The sequence below is a fragment of the Tympanuchus pallidicinctus genome, unplaced genomic scaffold (assembly GCF_026119805.1).
Source record: "Tympanuchus pallidicinctus isolate F22 unplaced genomic scaffold, pur_lepc_1.0 scaffold1, whole genome shotgun sequence".
Taxonomy (NCBI): domain Eukaryota; kingdom Metazoa; phylum Chordata; class Aves; order Galliformes; family Phasianidae; genus Tympanuchus; species Tympanuchus pallidicinctus.
Genome location: NW_026294618.1, coordinates 62,941,632 through 62,960,149, shown reverse-complemented (window position 1 = coordinate 62,960,149; position 18,518 = coordinate 62,941,632). Strand labels below are relative to the sequence as shown.

General features: G+C 34.4%; 1 protein-coding gene across 7 annotated transcripts in view; it reads left to right on the top strand.

The window, feature by feature from the left end:
• STXBP5 (syntaxin binding protein 5) overlaps positions 1-18,518 on the top strand; it is a 105,499-nt gene that overhangs the window by 39,113 nt on the left and 47,868 nt on the right. For all 7 annotated transcript variants that reach the window (XM_052672972.1, XM_052672982.1, XM_052673026.1 and 4 more), the window contains exons 5-9: positions 2,133-2,267; positions 3,400-3,463; positions 6,989-7,072; positions 12,782-12,905; positions 14,226-14,304. In XM_052672972.1, the coding sequence (XP_052528932.1) occupies positions 2,133-2,267; positions 3,400-3,463; positions 6,989-7,072; positions 12,782-12,905; positions 14,226-14,304 (486 nt within the window). The remainder of the gene's footprint in view (positions 1-2,132; positions 2,268-3,399; positions 3,464-6,988; positions 7,073-12,781; positions 12,906-14,225; positions 14,305-18,518) is intronic.

Below are 18,518 nucleotides of genomic sequence, written 5' to 3'. Positions count from 1 at the left end.
TAATCTCTGCTGCACAGAGAAGACAGTAAATTGAATGCAGCTGTATAACCTAGAACTATTCCATAAAGGCATTAAAAGCATTGAGATGAGCACTTTTTCCTTCAGTTGTTGCCGTTTTGCTATAGTAATCAAAGTTGCTGCTTCAAATTATATTTTGGTCCACCTTTAAATGACACAAAATAGATTCATTTTTTATAATGAGTTTTGGACTCCTATAGGTGATAATATTAACTTACAAATCAATACAGATATACTCATGGCCCTACTCCTGAATATTCTTTCTGGCTGCTAGACCACAGTTTTAGATCCAGCTGATGTGGCTGCCAGCTTCTTCTGGCAGATGGAATCCTGGCAAAAAAAAAAAAAAAAGCTATAGCATTACAAATTGCTGAGGGTTTCTTTCTCCCCCTTTTCTCATGCTGCCTGTCTTCTTCTACCCCATTACCTGTTCATAATGGGAGATTATGTTACTGGACAACAGTATTTGGGAGTCCTGTCTAATAGATGTGCATATATATGATTTAACTTCAAATAAAATCATTTTTGACCTTCAAGCAAGTTGATTATATTCAAGTGTTTAAGCAGCAGTGCTTGCAAATTATTATCTATAGTAAAAATGTTATGTTTGCAGGTTTACTGAGTTGAAGCACTTAAAATCTTGTATGTAGTCCTTTTTTCTGTAAAACATCAGTGCAAAATGCTAGTGCAACCTTTGTGCTTAAATATTAAAACATAAAAAAATCAAAAACTTTGAAAATGGGTAAACTGAAGTTTTGCCTGAGCAAACGATATTTCCAAGTTAGAAGTCTATTAGTGATATAAAAAAGATCCAGGTAACATTACAAGAAAAGCTATAACACCTGAAGTCTGTAATACAAAATAATGTCTTTTCAACTGTTAGTAGACTTTTCCATTGCTGCTTTCAGCATTTGCTTTTGTGCCAAAGTTAAATAAGTATATAGAACATCTAATGCAAAGGATCTAAGGCTGTACTTTGCATAAATAATTATTAACAGGCTTGTGAAATGATGCATGCATTTGACAAAAAGGGAGTCCAACTGCGATAAAGTAAGAATAAATCTGTAAAGCTAAGGATTAGAGTTGACAGAACAAATTTCCATTTCATAAGTATTGTACCTTATCATCGAAACATTTTTAAACACCCTAGTTTTATAGCACAAGTAGTTGGAGTTGTTTTATGTATTGGACCATATCAGATAACTGTAAATTCTAAAACATCTAGAAAAATTTTAGACTGTAATTTCTATATTTCTGTTATGTAGAAAACTCAAATACTGTAGAATCTGCAATTCCTAAGCAGACTTCATTGCCATATCAATTTTGACAACAATGTAAAAAATAAGCAGGATTCCAGTAGCCAGAAATAACCAAACTTTAAAGTGATAACATTTTCACTGAAGATACCGTTTTTTTTAAAAAAAAAAAAAAGGTTACTTGCTGGTGTTGATAGCAATTAGGATATGGATTTTGTTCAGTTATTTCCATCTATCAACAGAGGAAAGAAATAAAAAATACAAGGCAGGAAATGGAAATGTGATTTAAGTCAAATGATATCACCAACTTTAAACTAATTTTTAAATAAGTTTTACAATTGCTTAGGTTTCATGTTGTTCTTTTTTTCAGGTTTGCTCTTTGTAGAATGCTTTGGCTCGCATTTAAACATACATTTGTTAGCTTCTATTTTCTCTCTGTTTCCTCACTCAAAACCAGCTTAAACAGTGGTGGATTAATTGTAAAAATCCTCTGTTTTTGAAAACCTGGAATTCGATGGATTCTGAAGGGAAATTTGTGGACTATAACATAGGAGTATTGTATTCTAAGTTTAAAATGACAGCAATCTTGAGGAATAACATTCAATGTGATAATTTTCAAAGGCAGCTGTGTGATTTATATCTGAATGACTTAGCAGTCTTATAATATTTTGGTTTATATTTGGTGTTTTTTCTAAGTTTTACATTGTCTGAGAATCTCTTTCACTGCGTACTGATTTTACTAATTTTCTCTGCCTGCATATTGTTTGCTGCATTTCTTCTACCCTTTGGAAATGTAGAACTTGAAATGCAGGATTTATTAAGACTTCTAATCCTTTTTCTGGTGGTGTTCTTTTTCAGGATAACATTTTGTCATCTGCCTTTCCAAAGTAAATGGCTATATGTGGGCACTGAAAGAGGAAACATTCACATCGTCAATGTGGAATCATTCACTCTCTCAGGCTATGTCATCATGTGGAATAAAGCCATTGAGCTGTGAGTGTAATCAAGAATTATCTATTGAGGGGAGAGAACAGAAGTGTCCTAAACGTTAATATCAGATGCAGAAATTATATTCATACTTAATATTATTCTCAGCACATCAAGTATGTGGACAAAGTACATAAACATGTAAATAACTTCTATTCTCATGAAAGTGAAGTGATAATGTTAACATAAACATTAACATTAAGCCTGTAATGCTCTTACCACAATGCCTGGAATAGACATAAAAATCTACAATTATTAAAGCATTAGGAAAAATATGTTGTGGCTTATATTAGGGTGTGCAAGTCACTTTCTGCAGTTAGAGGGAAAGATAAGTCCATATGCAGATTTGTTTTTATATTTGTGAAAACTATTTCTGGTTTGACTTCATGCTGTGATGCCCAGAACTCTGTAAAACATCAGCATGTCTTCAGGAATAATTAGCTTTAGTAATCCTTATAATATCTTCTACAGTGTAAAAAATGTGTATTCTGACGTTACTCATTTAAAATATAAATTTAAATAAGCCTATTTCAGGAAAAAAGTATAATTTTTACAGCAATTATAAGGATATAAATATACTAAGTTAAAGAAATAGCTTTTATTTTTTAATTTTTTTTCAGTGAGGAATTAATGAAAATGGAAAAATGAAAATGTTAAATGAAACTGTATTATATTCTCTTGTCTTCAAATGTTCAAAGTGGAAGAAAGAGGAAAACAAAAATGTAGCTTTTCAGATAATTAGGATTAAAGGAAGCAAAGCTTTATAGAAATAATAGGGTGGGTTTAGTTTTGCCTGTAATAACTATTGTTTTTGGAGATAGGTTGTGTTTAGATAATCTCCTGTGAGAATGCAGAAATACAACAGGATGGAAGTCAGCTGTATTCCAGTTTTTGAAGAAAAGAGGCAGATAGAGTGCATATTGTATGAAACACTACTGATGTTTTTGTTTTTTAAGTAATACAGTGTTTTCCATGCTCAACTTCAAGAGGCTTTTTTAGGATTAATTAGTGTAGTAGGGGTAATCTTGTTTTGCTGTGAGAGTGCGTAAATATATACTTTTTTATATTGCTTGTAATTATCTTATGAAATGCTATTTTGGACAGGTATTTCTTTTAATTGGATTTGTTTATTGTTTAGGTCATCCAAATCTCACCCAGGTCCTATTGTCCACATTAGTGACAATCCAATGGATGAAGGAAAGGTAGGGTATAATTGTAGACTATTCAATAAACTGTTTTTTAAGTAAGATTTTTTTTTTTTCAAATGTGAATACCACTTCTTTAAAAAGAAAGGATTCTTTAGCTGAGGACCATATTGGAAACATGAAGAAAAGCTTTGAAAATAGCATGAAACAAGATGCAGGTACAACTGTAGGAAGTATTACTAGAATAGTTGAATGCATCCTGTAATCAGAAATGTTGGAAAAAAAAGCTGAAAATGTTTAATTGAAAAAATGCTTGAAATCAAAAGCAAGCTATGTTACTTATTTTGGTAAAAATTAAAATGTTACTAAACAAACTAAAACCTAAATGTTACTAAACAAACCTGTAACCTAAATGCAGAGGTTTCTTCTGAGTTACTAGAATAAAAGTTCAGGTATTACTCTTTTCTCTGGGAGATTTCTTACAGGGATCACACAAAAATGACATAGAATGGATAACTTAAGTTCACAATGAAGGCTTCATGAATTAAATAGAAGAGAAGGCAAGGAGATTAGATTTAAACTCTGCAGCGGCAATTACTGTGGTACCGCACCTTCTTTATAGAGAAAGGTTTTGCAAGACATGTTAATTTGGTGCTTTATTGGCTGCGTAGCCAAAGCCTGTTCTACTTTTTCTTTGTTTACACTGGGAGGAGACTGTTGTGCTAGAAAACAATGAAATTCTTGGAAATTCTCAGGAGTCTGTATAAAGTTGTGCTTCCATTTGTGCTAGAATATGTTCTCTATTTTCGTCTTACCTGTTTCCCAGGTGCCTTATTACTGTAGTGTTGTTGCATGTTATAGAATCACTTACACATGATCAAGTGCAGACAAATATATACTATTCTGTAATTCAGTTTGTACTTCAGTCATGATTGCAAGACTGAGTCTGTGCTTCAGGTGTCAGACATCTTCTCTAAGTCATAGGAGGGAAGGGATCATATGACTCTTCTACTCTTTGAAGGATCTGGGGCTTGTTTAGTTTTTCTGGCTCATATAATTATTTAGCAAATCAAACTGCAAATTCTGCTTGGGTCCTTTGGTCCACACTGAAGAGTAAACAGGAAGGGTTTTCCTTAACTTTCACAGTGGGAGGTAAGTGGAATTTGCCAAAGGAATTTGAAAAGTAGTCAGTACACATCTCTTCCAAAAGTGCTTGGCCCATGACAGGAGTATTGTTATAATTTAGCCAGATATTCCACAGAGACCTTGATGGCACTTGAAACAAATTGATTAATGACTGCCCTCTGGAATATTCAGGCATAAGTGATTGAATGTATGGAGGAATTAATTTCTGAATGTCTATTTCTGTCAGTGTAATGGCTCAGATATATCAAAGCATGTTGAACTCGCAATTGTGAAGAACCTTGAATGAGAAACTGAAAATATTTTCTTTCTCCTGTTCCATGTGTGCAGTAGAAATACTATTTTTCTGCTTATTTTCTGTTGGTTTGACAAGTTCACAGTGGATAAAACTGAAGACATAAGGCAATGATGGTATTGTCTCAACAGTGGTTTGAATAGTAGTTTAAGCTTCTAACCTAGATGCACACACATTAGCTGCAAAAAGAATTTCATGAGTACAGCTTTTCCATTCAGCTGAAACTCATTAAAGAAAGAATGTGTAGCTACTGGGCTTCTCTGCAGGGTTAGGTCTGAATCACATTTTAGAATAATAAACCATAGAACATAAAAGTAATGAAACTATGGTAACTTTAGGGAAGACCAGTGATCTATTTAGTTCGGTGTATTGTATCCGCATTTTAATGCTTAAATATTGTCAATTAACGTTAAAGGCATATTGTTTTATCAATCAAAATGTAGGGCAGTCTTGTAGAATGACCTTACTGTCCTCTTTCTAATATGAAAAGTATCCCTAAAAATATAGTGCCTGTGTAGTTGCAAGAACATCCTGTGTACTCATTTCTTAAAACTTTTAAAACCTAAACTTGCCCTGGTGCAACTTGAGGCCATTTCCCCTCGTCCTGTCACCAGTAATAAGAGACCAACCCTGTTCTCGCTGTAAGCACCTTTCAGATACTGGAAGAGAGCAATAAGGTCTCCCTTCAGCCTCCTTTTCCCCATACTATACAGCCCCAGTTCCTTCAGTCTCTCCTTGCAGGGCATGTTCTCCAAGCCCTTCACAAGCCTCGTTGCCCTTCTTTGGATCTGCTGCAGCACCTCAATGTCCTTTCTGTACTGAGGTGCCCAAAAGTGAACACAGTACTTGAGGTGGGGCCTCACTAAAGCTGAGTACAGGGGCAGGATTACTTCTCTGGTCCTGCTCACCGGATACAGATACACACAGGTTCTCTGTTACTTTCTTTTTGCAAAGGATTGCCAACTTTGAAAATCTTAATACTGAAAAAATTATCCATGTAAAATGTCTAGGTACAGCAATAAACCATATTGATGTAGATCTCTGTAACAACAACGTCGTGTATTGGGAAGACAGTGTTTTCTTATACTATGAAGGGCGCTCCAATGGGCACCTCTGCACGCATAAGTTCCTTGAATACCGAATACATCTGCAGACTTTATTCAATTCCTATATGTCCATGCTGAGGGAAAAAAAGGTTGAATTGAAGGCCTTCTGCTTGATGCTTGGAACTACTTTAACAATATTGTTGGAAAGATAGGCTCTCAGAATAGATCCAGCTACTACGTAATAGCAAGCTGCATTACATTCTTCTACTATATGATGAGTGCCTAGTCTGTTGCTACTGCCTTATTTTGGCCTTGGTTTGTTTTCATTATGAGAAGTGCCACTTAAGATAGGAAAGCAAAACACTTAGATGCTCAGCGTGTTAGAGCAGTTATTACGAGCAATTTGAATCTTTGTTCCTTGCAAAAATGGCTTAGTTTTGCTTCTTGAAAAAGATGATTCCCTTTAATTTCTCTCTAACTTTCCTCTCAAAAACTAAAATTTCTTTTGTTTCTTTAGCCAATAATCTCTTTCTTTAGACAAATATCTCTATTTTGATTAACAGCTGGAGAAAGTTTATAGTAATGTTTTGTCTTAGAGACAATGAACCATTACTTAGAGCTTCAGGAAGGACAATGTGTTCTTCCAGCAAATCTAAGAATAAGAAATTCTACTGAGGAACACGTTCCACTGAGGAAGACATACATTAATGAAGAAAATGTTCACCTTTAAACCCTGGTTTTCATTCTGAAAGGCATACAGTTAGGAAGGAGCTTAATGTTGTGCATTCTGGAACTCAAAGGGATTTCCAAGGACTATTTGGAAGATAAATACCTTTTTCTTTCCTAATGTTGAATGAATTTTAGTTATATTAGCATTGCATTAACTGAAAATTTGGGAGAGTGAAATCCAGCACAAGGTAAATCTCAAACACTGAAGTCTTCACAGCTTGTCACTAATTTCTGTCATAATAATCACTTTGTAGTTACTTCAGCTAGTGTTATTCTTCATCTCTTTGGGACAAGATCTACAGGCTTTGTAAATGGCACTTTCCTCATCCCTGTAATGACATTTTTGCTTATTTTTGCTTACTGTTGCAGCTTCTGATTGGCTTTGAGTCTGGAACAGTGGTATTATGGGATCTGAAGTCAAAGAAGGCTGATTACAGATACACACATGATGAGGTAATATTTTTGTCTGTATTACATGTTAATAGAACATTATCCACAGTTCTAAGGATAACAATTCTTCTCTTGCCAGTGATTTAATAAATATAGGTCTCTTTGAAATGATGAAAACTTGAAGCGTTCTCTATAAGAGACATGGGAAATCTTCTCTCTGAAGAAGTGTTTGCTGTCTGAAGTTTGTTGTAACGAATGGTGGAATTTCTCTGCCAATTTCTAAGGGGGTGAACCTTCCAGCTCTTTCCTTTTTGGTTGAAAAAGTGTGACTTTCACCTACATTAACTGCCTGAGTCTTCAGTTGAAATAAAATGACTTAGCAATTGTTGTAATTTGGAACTTCTCTCATATTCTGAAAAGTGGAGGGAAAAGAAACCACTAAATTTCTTTCACTAAGAGGGTGATGAGGCATTGGCACGAGCTCTGGATGAGAAGCTGTGGGTGCCCCATTCCTGGAGGCCATCAAGGCCAGGGTGAATGGGGCTCTGGGCAGCCTGATCTCGTGGGTGGCAACTCTGTCCACTGCAGAGGGTTGGAACTGGCTGGTTTTTAAGGCTCCTTCCAACCCAAGCCGTTCTGTGATTCTGACTTGAGGATATCGAAGTGAACACATCTGCTTACCATATTTGGTGTTATTTTTTTTCTCTGACAAAGAGGTAATAAAGTACCTGAGGTCAAATCCTTTGGTTAATGAGTTCTCATTAGTGAGAATCAATGTATGATATGATTGCCTTAATTAAAATAACAGCAATAAAAAATAATAGTAATTCATTGACCCTTTAAATTTTTCTTAAAAGTTGAAGTGCGGCCTATGAGTTTAGATTGCTCTTTAAGAAAAATATCTCTTTGAACAAAGAATTAATGTGTGCAGTTGGTTCTCATCTGTTCACTGTTGAATAACAAAAGATTTCTTCAGTGGGCAAATTATATAAATCTGATCTTCTAAGAGAAAGATAGAATAATGGCCCCTTTTTGAAGTTGGATTTGATGCAGTTTGCACAGTTTCAACTTTCGTATCTCTGCATCATTGCTTCTTGATAAAAATTCTTTTGAATATGGAACTGACAATCAGGAAAGCAAAAGCAAATTTGTTCAATCTTGGCATATTTGAGATCTCCTAGTGTGTGGCTTCTTCATACATAGGAAATGCTGTCTTGTGAGAAGTCTTCCTTCTTCCTAACTGAACTGCAAAATAAGCTGCTAAAGTGTGTCACAGAGGGAACATGTTTGGTCCATCAGGCTTGCATATTAGCACTGTGAAAATATTTTTCTGTCTTTAACCCTTTTGAGAATAGGTATGCTTCTGATAATATTAGATAATTGTGTAGTTATAATTAAATTCAGTCACCCATCACTGAGAAAGTAAAGCCTAAGTCTACACCTGTTCAAAAATCCCAGTGCTCTATCTAGGCTGTGATCTTTGTTGTTGCTGGGAGTTACAGCAGAGCTTGGTGCTGCAGCACAGTTACACGTGCCTCTGTCACGGAATGGAGCAGGTTTCTCTCTACCTGTGCAGTGTTTTTCTAAGAGAAATGTGTGGACTTCATAGCATTGCTATATTTTGAGTGCAGCTGGGTGTTAATTGGTGCCTAGACTTCATCAGATGTCAAAGACGGGACTGTTGAGCACATTTATATTGTGAAGGGTATTTAAAAACTCTGGTGTTGGATTGCTTTTCTCTGCTCTTATTGCTTTTTAGTTGAGATTAGTCTTCAAAAACAAGTTGGGGGCAGTGCAATCTACCACTAACTTTAATGAAACTTTTATACTCAAAATTTCACAAGTGTCCAGGGGTCCAAATGCTATCCTTTGACTATCTTATTCTAATCACAAACGATGATATCCACCTTCCTGCATGATCAGAGGTTTGTGGCAAAATAGCTGTGCTACTTCCATGGGGAAAAAAGAAACCTGAATCTTATTACAGCCTTTTAAACTTTCTGCTTGGCTCTGTTCAGAATTCTCTGACAATTAAAGAGGCTCTCTTGATGCAAATTCCAATGTTGTCATATGGCAGGTTAATTTATTGCCTAAAAGCTAGGTCAGTGGAACGCTATCCATGTTTTCTTGTCTGAAAATGCATGCCTACCCATCTCTCTACCCTGATAATTGCACACAGAAGTAGGAGCACTCACTCCAAGGAAAGGAATGCCTAAGGGGTGGGTAACAACACCACCATTGCAGAATGCAGTTTTAACCATATTTCTGCTTAACCGTGGTTGGAGTAGGCAGCTTTAAATCATGGTTAGTGCTAGTGCTGGTAGCCAAAGTATTCTTCCCTGCATAATATTCCAGTTTATAACAGGGAATTTAGTTAAAATTTATTCTTGATCTTTTTTTTTTTTTTAATCACAATTATTATCATGATCCTAAACTATAAGATGTATATACTTTTCATTATGGTAACAATCTAATACAAAGACAACTCTTTAGAGAATTTGTAAGAGTGCGTGAATGTAACATTCAGAAATTGGAAGACGTGATGCAATAAAACTGCAGCTTTAAAGGAACTTGTCTAAGAAAGTTTTCTACTAACCTTTCCTGCAAACACACTTTTTTTTTATCTTTTGGACAAACTTATTGGAAAAAAAGATTGAATTATTTTTGCATCATTTTTAAAGTCTTTTATGTCCAAACACTGGAGACATGTTTTTAAGCAGTTTTTTTCTTTATGGAGTACAGTTCATCCTGCAGATGTTTCCCTTTCTACGTTTACAGTCATGAAAGAAGTAAAACAAATGTCTCAAATGTAATTTGGTTTGTAACAACAACAACAAAATGAAATGGAACCTTTAAAATAACTTGTTTTAGTTATCAGTAAGTCCGTTCTTCAAGTATTTTGTTTGTCCTGATTTAAATTAAGCTTTGATAGCATTAACTCAACAGGTGTATTACTGACTACTATTTTTAGGTTCAATCTTCTTGTACATGACTGACTGTAAGAGATTATTTTGGAGCAATAAAAAGATGTTGAATTAGCCTGTGGGATTTAAAAATAAATGAAACAAAAACTGATGAGGGGAGCACAACCTTGACACATGACTTGTCAGAAACCAAAGCATGTCTGTGCAGTCTTCATGTCTTGCACATTCTGTTGCATCAAAATGAGCTCCATGAGATGCTGGAGATTATGCTACAGCTGGTTACACAGGATCACAGAGTCTTAGTGGTTGGAAGGAACCTCTGGAGAGCATCTAGTCCAATTCTCTGCTAAAGCAGGTTCCTTACAGTTTGTTAGACGAGAAAGCATCCAAGAAGATCTTCAATATCTCAATAGAAGGAGACCCTCTCTGGACATCTTGTTCCAGTGCCTTGTTACCCTCACTGTAAAGATTTTTCTCATGTTCAGATGTGATTTCTTGTGTTCCAGTTTGTGCCTCTTGCCCCTTGTTCTATTGCTGTACATCACCAAAAAGAGCCTGGCCACATCCTCTTGTCTCCCATCCTTTAAATATTTATAAGCATTAATGAGATCCCTCTCTGTGTTCTCCAGGAACAGTCCTAATTCTCTCAGGTTTCATATCTTGCTATTGCTCTTCAGGCTTGCAAAAGCTGTGAGTTGTGTAATAGTAGAAGAGTGCTCTGTACAAAGTTTTTCACACTCTGCCCAGATAATTTGAATTATTTCTAAAATATGTGTTAAGTAATATTTAACTGCATCATTAGATTTAACCAGATGTTCTTTAAAATTTGTCAGTGAAATCCTAGAACCAACGCACCATTATTCATTTTTAGAATACTTTCCATCTCATCAGTTCCTTGCAGAAATTGTGCTAGCAATTCTTTCTTCTCTGTGCTCAGTTTATTCAATCTCCAACATTCATAAACATTAATGCCATTTCCATAATAATAGATTGTTATAGATCCCTTTAGCTCGACCTTTTTTCAGGAAAAGTGTTTCCATTTCTCAGTTATTCTTCCTTTTATACAGATTGCCTCTCTGTTGATTCTAAGGATCTATTAATGCACAAATGCATCAAGAATCGCTTACACTGTGGTAATTGACTCCATATAGGAATCATTTTTATTTATTATATTGTACAACTTCCTAGTAAAGAGAGATTTTTCAGACGCTGTCTTTAGATACTCTATAATTTCAAACATGCTAATCCCTGACTTCGGTACTCTATTGGTAAATAATTTTATTTTGAAGATTACATTATATTTCTTTTATAATTTCTGTTTTTATTTGCTAATTAAATTCTTGCCTCAGACTGAATGAGCAAGATTTTGTCTCTAAGTAAATTCATATAAGATGTATAAGTTCCAAAGCTAAAATATGTGCAGATATGATATTCGTATACTGTGTCTGTCTTCCACAGTGATTCCACTCAAAACAGGGAATAAGATTAAATTTGAGTAAGAAATGCAGACTTAGTCTGCAGCTATCCAGACCTATTACCATTTTCAATTGAATCAGTTTTTATTGAAGACTCCATGCTCATATAGTGCAATCATTTTCGTCTTTCATTGAGTCTTTGGATTCTCCCAGTCATGTTGCTGGAAGCTATCTTGTTCTTCTGTATAACATTACGAAATGTGATGATCTAATCTCTGTAAAATCACTTTAGGCGAAACTATCTTACATCTGTCTTCTGTGATTTGCTCTTTACTAAGTAATTTACTGCCTACGCTTCTGTTGGTTGGTAGGATTCCTTGCAGAGGAAATCCATATGTACGTAGGAAATGGCAGTCTAAGGCCTGCTAACAGTTACAGACAGAATCTCTACTGAGGGTATGCATCCAAAAGATGGTATTGTACAGCATATTAGCGTTCACCTACTCAGCTCTGGCTTTCTGTTTACCTACAGTGTTGCCTCTGCCATAAGTATTAAGCAAATCTATTTTCTCAACAGCATCAAAGTTCCATGCTTCTAGCAGGTAATGCTTCTTTCTGTCCCATTTGAGTAATAGAGAAATGCTTGAAATTTTCATTGTTTATTGATATTTTCATGCTATAAGTAAAATTAAATATAACTAAATATATTTTCATAATTTCATAATGTCTTCATCTACTGGCAGAGATACTGGAAGCAGAGATGGGAACCATCATTTAATCTTACCAGTTAATCTCTTTGCTTTATCTGAGCTTACGTAAAGGCAGCAAGTAGGTTTCACTGTATCAGGTTTTTCTGCAGTAAGATTTCATGCGCAGTGGCTAATTGTTCCCTTCTTAATTTTATTAATTTTATTTACATAAAGACATTTCTGTATTTGTGATAAGATTTACTAGTAGCTTCCTCAAAATTGCTGAATCAAAATGCTTACTCACGCTAATATTTTGTTTTCATCATCTAAAGCTGAAATGTTTAATTTCTTCTGAAAAGTCTTAAATATCATTACTTCAATTCTTGTTATTCTTGTCTTACTTGTGTTTTCAGCTGTTGTTTGCTCTTGTGCACATCCATGTAGGAACCTCGAAATTATATGTAAAGCTTTAAGTTAATAATTTCATCAAGATGATCTTAGTATGGGCATTTTGCTCAATACTTAAACATGTTATTACGATGAAGGCTGCTTACATGATGGAGAAAGTCTGAAAGAATTACTGTAGCACTGAAATCTTAGTATATACTAAGTGCAATATGATTTAATTAATACTTTCTCTAATTTTGTTTTGCTGCATAATGTCATCAAGGAAGGAGCAAGGGTAAAATAATACTAAAATACTAGTCTTATGTGGTTTTGTTTTTTATCTTTTTTCTTGCATAGGCTATCCACTCTGTGGCTTGGCATCATGAAGGAAAACAGTTTATTTGTAGTCACTCAGATGGTACTTTGACCATATGGAACGTAAAATCTCCCACCAAACCATTCCAGACAATCACTCCACATGGTAAGATTGGAAATGCTTGACAGCTCTTAGGACCCAACGAGATCTTAACGTTAATGGAAGCATTTTAAAAGCCATGTATTAAATTTTGCAGTGAAAGTAAATTTTTTGTCATATCAAGTTTTGATAGATTTCATATGAAAAAAAACCAAACACCTACACAAAACCTAGTTTTTGTGAAATGGGAGTTCAAATCAATGCAAGGATATCTGAGTCTCTGAACTTTAGGTTGATTTTTACACAGTGACATTGATCATGAAGTTAGCTCTCCAAAATATGAAAAAGTTTCTTTTTTGCTTAACATTGCAATCCCAGATGTTGTTTAAAATGTGCATTACTAAAAATAAATAAGCATCTGTTACACGATTAAACGTATCACCATAGAAATTCTTTGAAAGATTTGTAACAGAGTAAGACTAGCATCTGGTAATTTGTTCACATTTCTCAGGTAATTCTGTGTTAATTTTAGTTTAAGAGGTTAACATTATGTGTTGTGCTGTGAAATATGCTTCTGCTCTTTAAAGGAATTGTATGCAAATGTGAGGTCTGCTTGTTGTACATGTTTAAGTCATGTTTTATCAGCTCGTTTACCTCAGACTCATAAGTGTGAATGCAGTGGTGGAGATATCTCTGAGTTTAGTTGTGCATCCTGATTTACTTGTCTGAGACTCCAGCAAGTCCCTGCTTACTATAGTGGTTTAGGATCAGAGTAGAGAAAAGAAGCTTTTGCTTTTAGTTTCCTTGTTATCCTATATTATTTTGGTATTGGGCTGCAAATTAAGTTTTCTACAGAATTTTACAGTTGCATCAACTTTTATCAATGTGCAGTGAGAACTCGTGTATTCACACCATACTTAAAATTTTCCATGGAGTTTGTAAAAATTAAATATAGAGCTTTAGTTGCTAATAATGACAAGTACAGAAAGAATTACCCTTCATTTTCAAACTCAAGTGTTAGCTCTTAAGGATATTGCTCATAATAAACTTCAACTTCTAAGCTGAGCAATTTTAATTGCAAAACAGTAGACATGAGATACATCACTCTGCTATTTCAAATTACTGTAAAATTACTTTGAGGATTATATTTTTGATAGCCAGTGTTTTTACAACACTCAAAAGCTATGAAGTATATATATAAATATTTCATGTGATGTGACAGTTTTAACAATCTTTTTATGGTATTTCAAGGCACATTCTATCACTGCCACGTGTTCAATATATGTTTGTATGAATGTTCTACTTTGTAAGTTGCAAAGTGAATTTCATGATTTGTCATCATGATATGGAGTGGTAAGATTAATATAAGAAAAAAAATCTCTTTAGGAAAGCAGCTGAAGGATGGAAAGAAGCCAGAGCCCTGCAAGCCTATTCTTAAGGTGGAATATAAAACAACTAGAGCTGGGTAAGACTTGTTTTCTGTATGAAGCTTACATACATAAAATAAATTCTCTCTAAAAATGTCCTTTGTTTCCCAGTTGCTGGGATGTGTATCCTGGTGGCACTGAGCTACGGTTTAAAAATAGCTGAAATTGTTCTGGTAGATCAGATAGTGCTGAATAAACTGTCAGAATGAATGTGAACACAGTACATAAAAGTTAGGTGACGATACTGCTGGTTTACTGTTTACATGTTTCTTCTATGTTATTATAACTAACTCCTAGGTATTTTTGCTCAGTCTTCTGAGAACATTTATTGTTAAAGAAAAAAAAGACTGATAAAGCACAGAACACACTGAAATGCAGAGACCTGAAAAGCTGAACTTTGGAAAAATAGTGGCCTGTTGCAGATGCTCTAAATTCTGAATACACATTCCTCTCCCCGCATTCTCCTAAAATGTTACTGATGGAGCTGTTCTGGGAGAGTACAGTAATTTATGCAGTGAATTGTGCTTAATTATGCACATTGAAAATGTAACAAAGCAGTAAATGCAACACAAGGCTCAGATGGAATTTACAGTATCTTGAGTAGCATGGTTTGCTACCAAGACTGCAATTAGGATTGAAGAATTTCATGGATTTCTTTTCATGGGATTTCTTTTCTTTATGGTTCAAAAATGCTTTAAAATGATTGAGTAAAAGGTGCAATATAAGGATAAAATATATTTGGAGACTGCCTAGCTATTTACAAATGTTGAATTTATGTATTTTTTTTATGTACTGTTTTGTTTGATTTCCAGGTATTCAGATCTATAGAACATCATTAATTGATGTAAACCTGATTTCAGGTATATTTCAGTATACCTACACAGACACTATCAGTGTAATTTTATTTGCTATTTATTACACTTGTGTGTAATTTTATTTGCTGAAAGAGAGGTAATTTAAGGTTTCTGCTTAGATGTTCGAATATCCATGAGCAGTTGAAAAGTCATATTTTACCAGCAGAAGTATTCTGAAGTATATGTATTTTTCTCAAGTGAACAATCAGAAGTTGATTTAAGTAATAATATGAGCAACCTAAAAAAGTCTCAACTGCAGAGAATTAAAATTTTTGCAGTCAAAAGCCTGGTTGACTTTCCAAACAGTTTTAAACAGATATTTACTCTAGTACAGTTGTTTAGAATATGTAGTTGTCCTCTGAGACCACTTTTTCCTAGTGTAGACTTTTTTCTGCTATACCTCTCGTCTTCTGGTGTGCATTAAAATATTCTGTTTGGATGAATTCAATTTCATTTCTCTTTAATATCTTTGGTGGACTTGTAAATCTGTGGCACCACGTGTGTTTTGATATTCTTCCAGAACTTTAGTCAAAATACATAATGAATAACAGCATTTTTCCTATGATGGGGAAGTAATGTACTGGAAATATCTTTTCAATTGCTTTTACATTTGGAGTTCACACTTCAAGTTCTCAGTTCTAGTTGTAATCTCACAAGAATTTTCAAGCTTGGCTAACTGCCTTTCAGTCCTTCCTGTTTCTATAGTTTTTCTCCTTATCAGTGGAAATAGATTAGGTGAAAATATGATGCAATTGTAATTTTTTGCTTAAGCACTGTCATTCATTGCTCATGGCTTTAGTTCTGTTCTGCAGAGAATCTCTTTGTTCCTATCCAGGTCACACAGGTACTTAGGTACGGAAAGAAAATACTTTTCCTTCTATAGCAGTCTGCTCTAACTATTCATCACAAAACAAAACAAAAAAACGTAAGCTAATAAAAGGTACAATTTAATGAGTACTTAAATTATTCCACGTGACTTCTGTATTGTGAAAAACAGCAGATATTCCACATTTGCTTCATCTGTGCTCAACGTGAAACATCTTTCTACCATCCATTCTTACCTGCTTTTCCCTTATCCAGAGTGATCTAGGATCTGGTTTTGTGTTTCAGTATCACTACATGTAGATAACAATTCATGTTATGTTCCCTGTAATTGTTTTATTTATTGCCTTCAATTCTAATATGCATTTTTTTCCTAGAAAAGGTGTCCAGAACTACACAGAAGGAAGAAGCAACTGATTTTACAGGCTACACTAGAAGTTATAGACACTGTCCTTTCTATTGTTGCAGCTGTTATTAATGCCTTCTCTAACATTTTTCCGCCTACACACTCAATATCATGAAGCTGAAGTGAAGGAAACAGGAGGGCAAGCTGAGGGGGTCTCTTTTCTTCTCCCACTTCACTGGAGATACTGTCTGTGGTCTCCAAAGCCTAGCTTTTGTTTAACCTACAACAGTAGTATGTCTGCAGATTTATTTTTAGAGAATATTTATCTGTTGAAAGGTTACTATTAAGAATCTTTCTGTACCTGGGACAGGAGTTGAAAAGACAAATTCTTGATGTACGCTTAGAGTGAACTGGCAAAATGTTCCATTGTGGAATATAATATCATCATTATCCAGCTGATTAAATTTATCAAAATATTCTGATTTTTGAAGTGATGGTTCTTAAGATAGGCTAACTTCTGAGTTCTGAGATGACTTTGTGTGCTTTTCTGTCTAAAGCACATCCAGCAAAGCACATGAGCTTCCTGACACTAAATTCCCATGCCCCAAAGTCAGTTCTTCATTATATTCGCTCTGTTTGATATTAGAATTATGGTAGAATTCCTACAGCTTATTCTTCACTACTAAAGCTCTGTTAATAGGAATTACAGCTTGTAAGTATCCCCATAAAAATAATCACAGAGGGCATTCTATTGGCAGTTCATGTAGTTGTCGCGATTGACAGCATTTTTAAGGAAGATAAATGTATATAATTGGGATTCATAGGTTACAAGAATAATGAAAGATGATCAGATAAGTAAAAGTTGTTGAATTTAGCTTGAATAGTATGATTCTGTGTTCTGAACTTGTTGTTTGAAAACAACGCACTTCCCAACACGAATTTATTTATTTTTTTTATTTTTTTAATTTTATTTAATTTTATTTATTTTCACTGCTACTTTTAAGACTTCCAAGTTAAATGAATTCTTGCAGACTTTTCCACTTTTACAATTAGAGAGTAACCTCTTGACAGAGTGTAGAAACAGTAGAAGAGCTGAGCAAAGATCATTCACCCGTGGTTTGAAAAGTAAACTAGCTGTTACCAGTGGCATGTTATCTATATATAATGTTATGTCACATCCAAATTACTGATTGTCATGGTTTTATGATTTGACACTGATACAGATTGCCTAAAGTGACTGAAGTTTAACAGTTTAATAGTTTACCTCTAAAACTGAGCAAAAACATTGTTCCAGGATTGTGAGCTGCTGATTTTAGTTGTCTTGATATGGCAAGATCTAATCCTGTTGGTTTTGAATTTTATTTTTCATGAAATTTTTCCCCCTTGCATTGTGATGTCTTGCAGGATTTTCCCCAAGAAATTCTACATATTTAACTGATGTGCAAATTAATGTGAATTAATTAATGTTATTGCTTTCATTCCTGCTGAAGCAGAAATTTTTTTGAAAGAGGAATCTGTATTATCAGCCTCTAGAAATGCTATAGAGCCATTCATTGTAGAGCTGTCTGTTGTGTTAAATATTTTCCATCTTGTTAAATATTTTCTATACTTTTGGGTAAGTAAAATGTACTTATCTATTATGTAAATTATAATTATTTTCTTTTAGATCATGTTTTTATTAAATATTATTTATAGTGCTTTTAATATGTATCACAACTGAAGGACAACACTTTAAGCATTTAATGCAAAGATGTACTGCTTGTGTTGATTATAAATCTGTGGCTGCATGAAAATATATAAAGTTCATAAACAAACCTGTTAGTTTTTCTGGCAGACTAAAGTCAACTTGATTTTTTTGATTCATCTGTGAAAAACCCATGTAATCTATTCTCAACTCTTCCATTCCTTGCTTCATGGTGACACAATCTTTAGTAAGCCTGCCAAAAGCAACTTGATTAACTTGAGAAATAAAACTAGCAGAAACTGGCATGTCGTATTCACTCTTATATCTGAAACTTAGAAACTGGAATGTTTCACTTTGGTTTTGTTAGTTGATCAAGGTGAATCCACAGATCCAGTTCTTACTGCAAATGGTCCTGATGGCATTATTTAAAAATAAAAGTAAAGCATTTTGTGCCGTGAATCATTGTGGTAAAAGGAGATACTGCAGGCACATCACACTAGTGACGTCTCTTTGTTGTCACCCTGAAAAATATCTGGTTAATTTAAA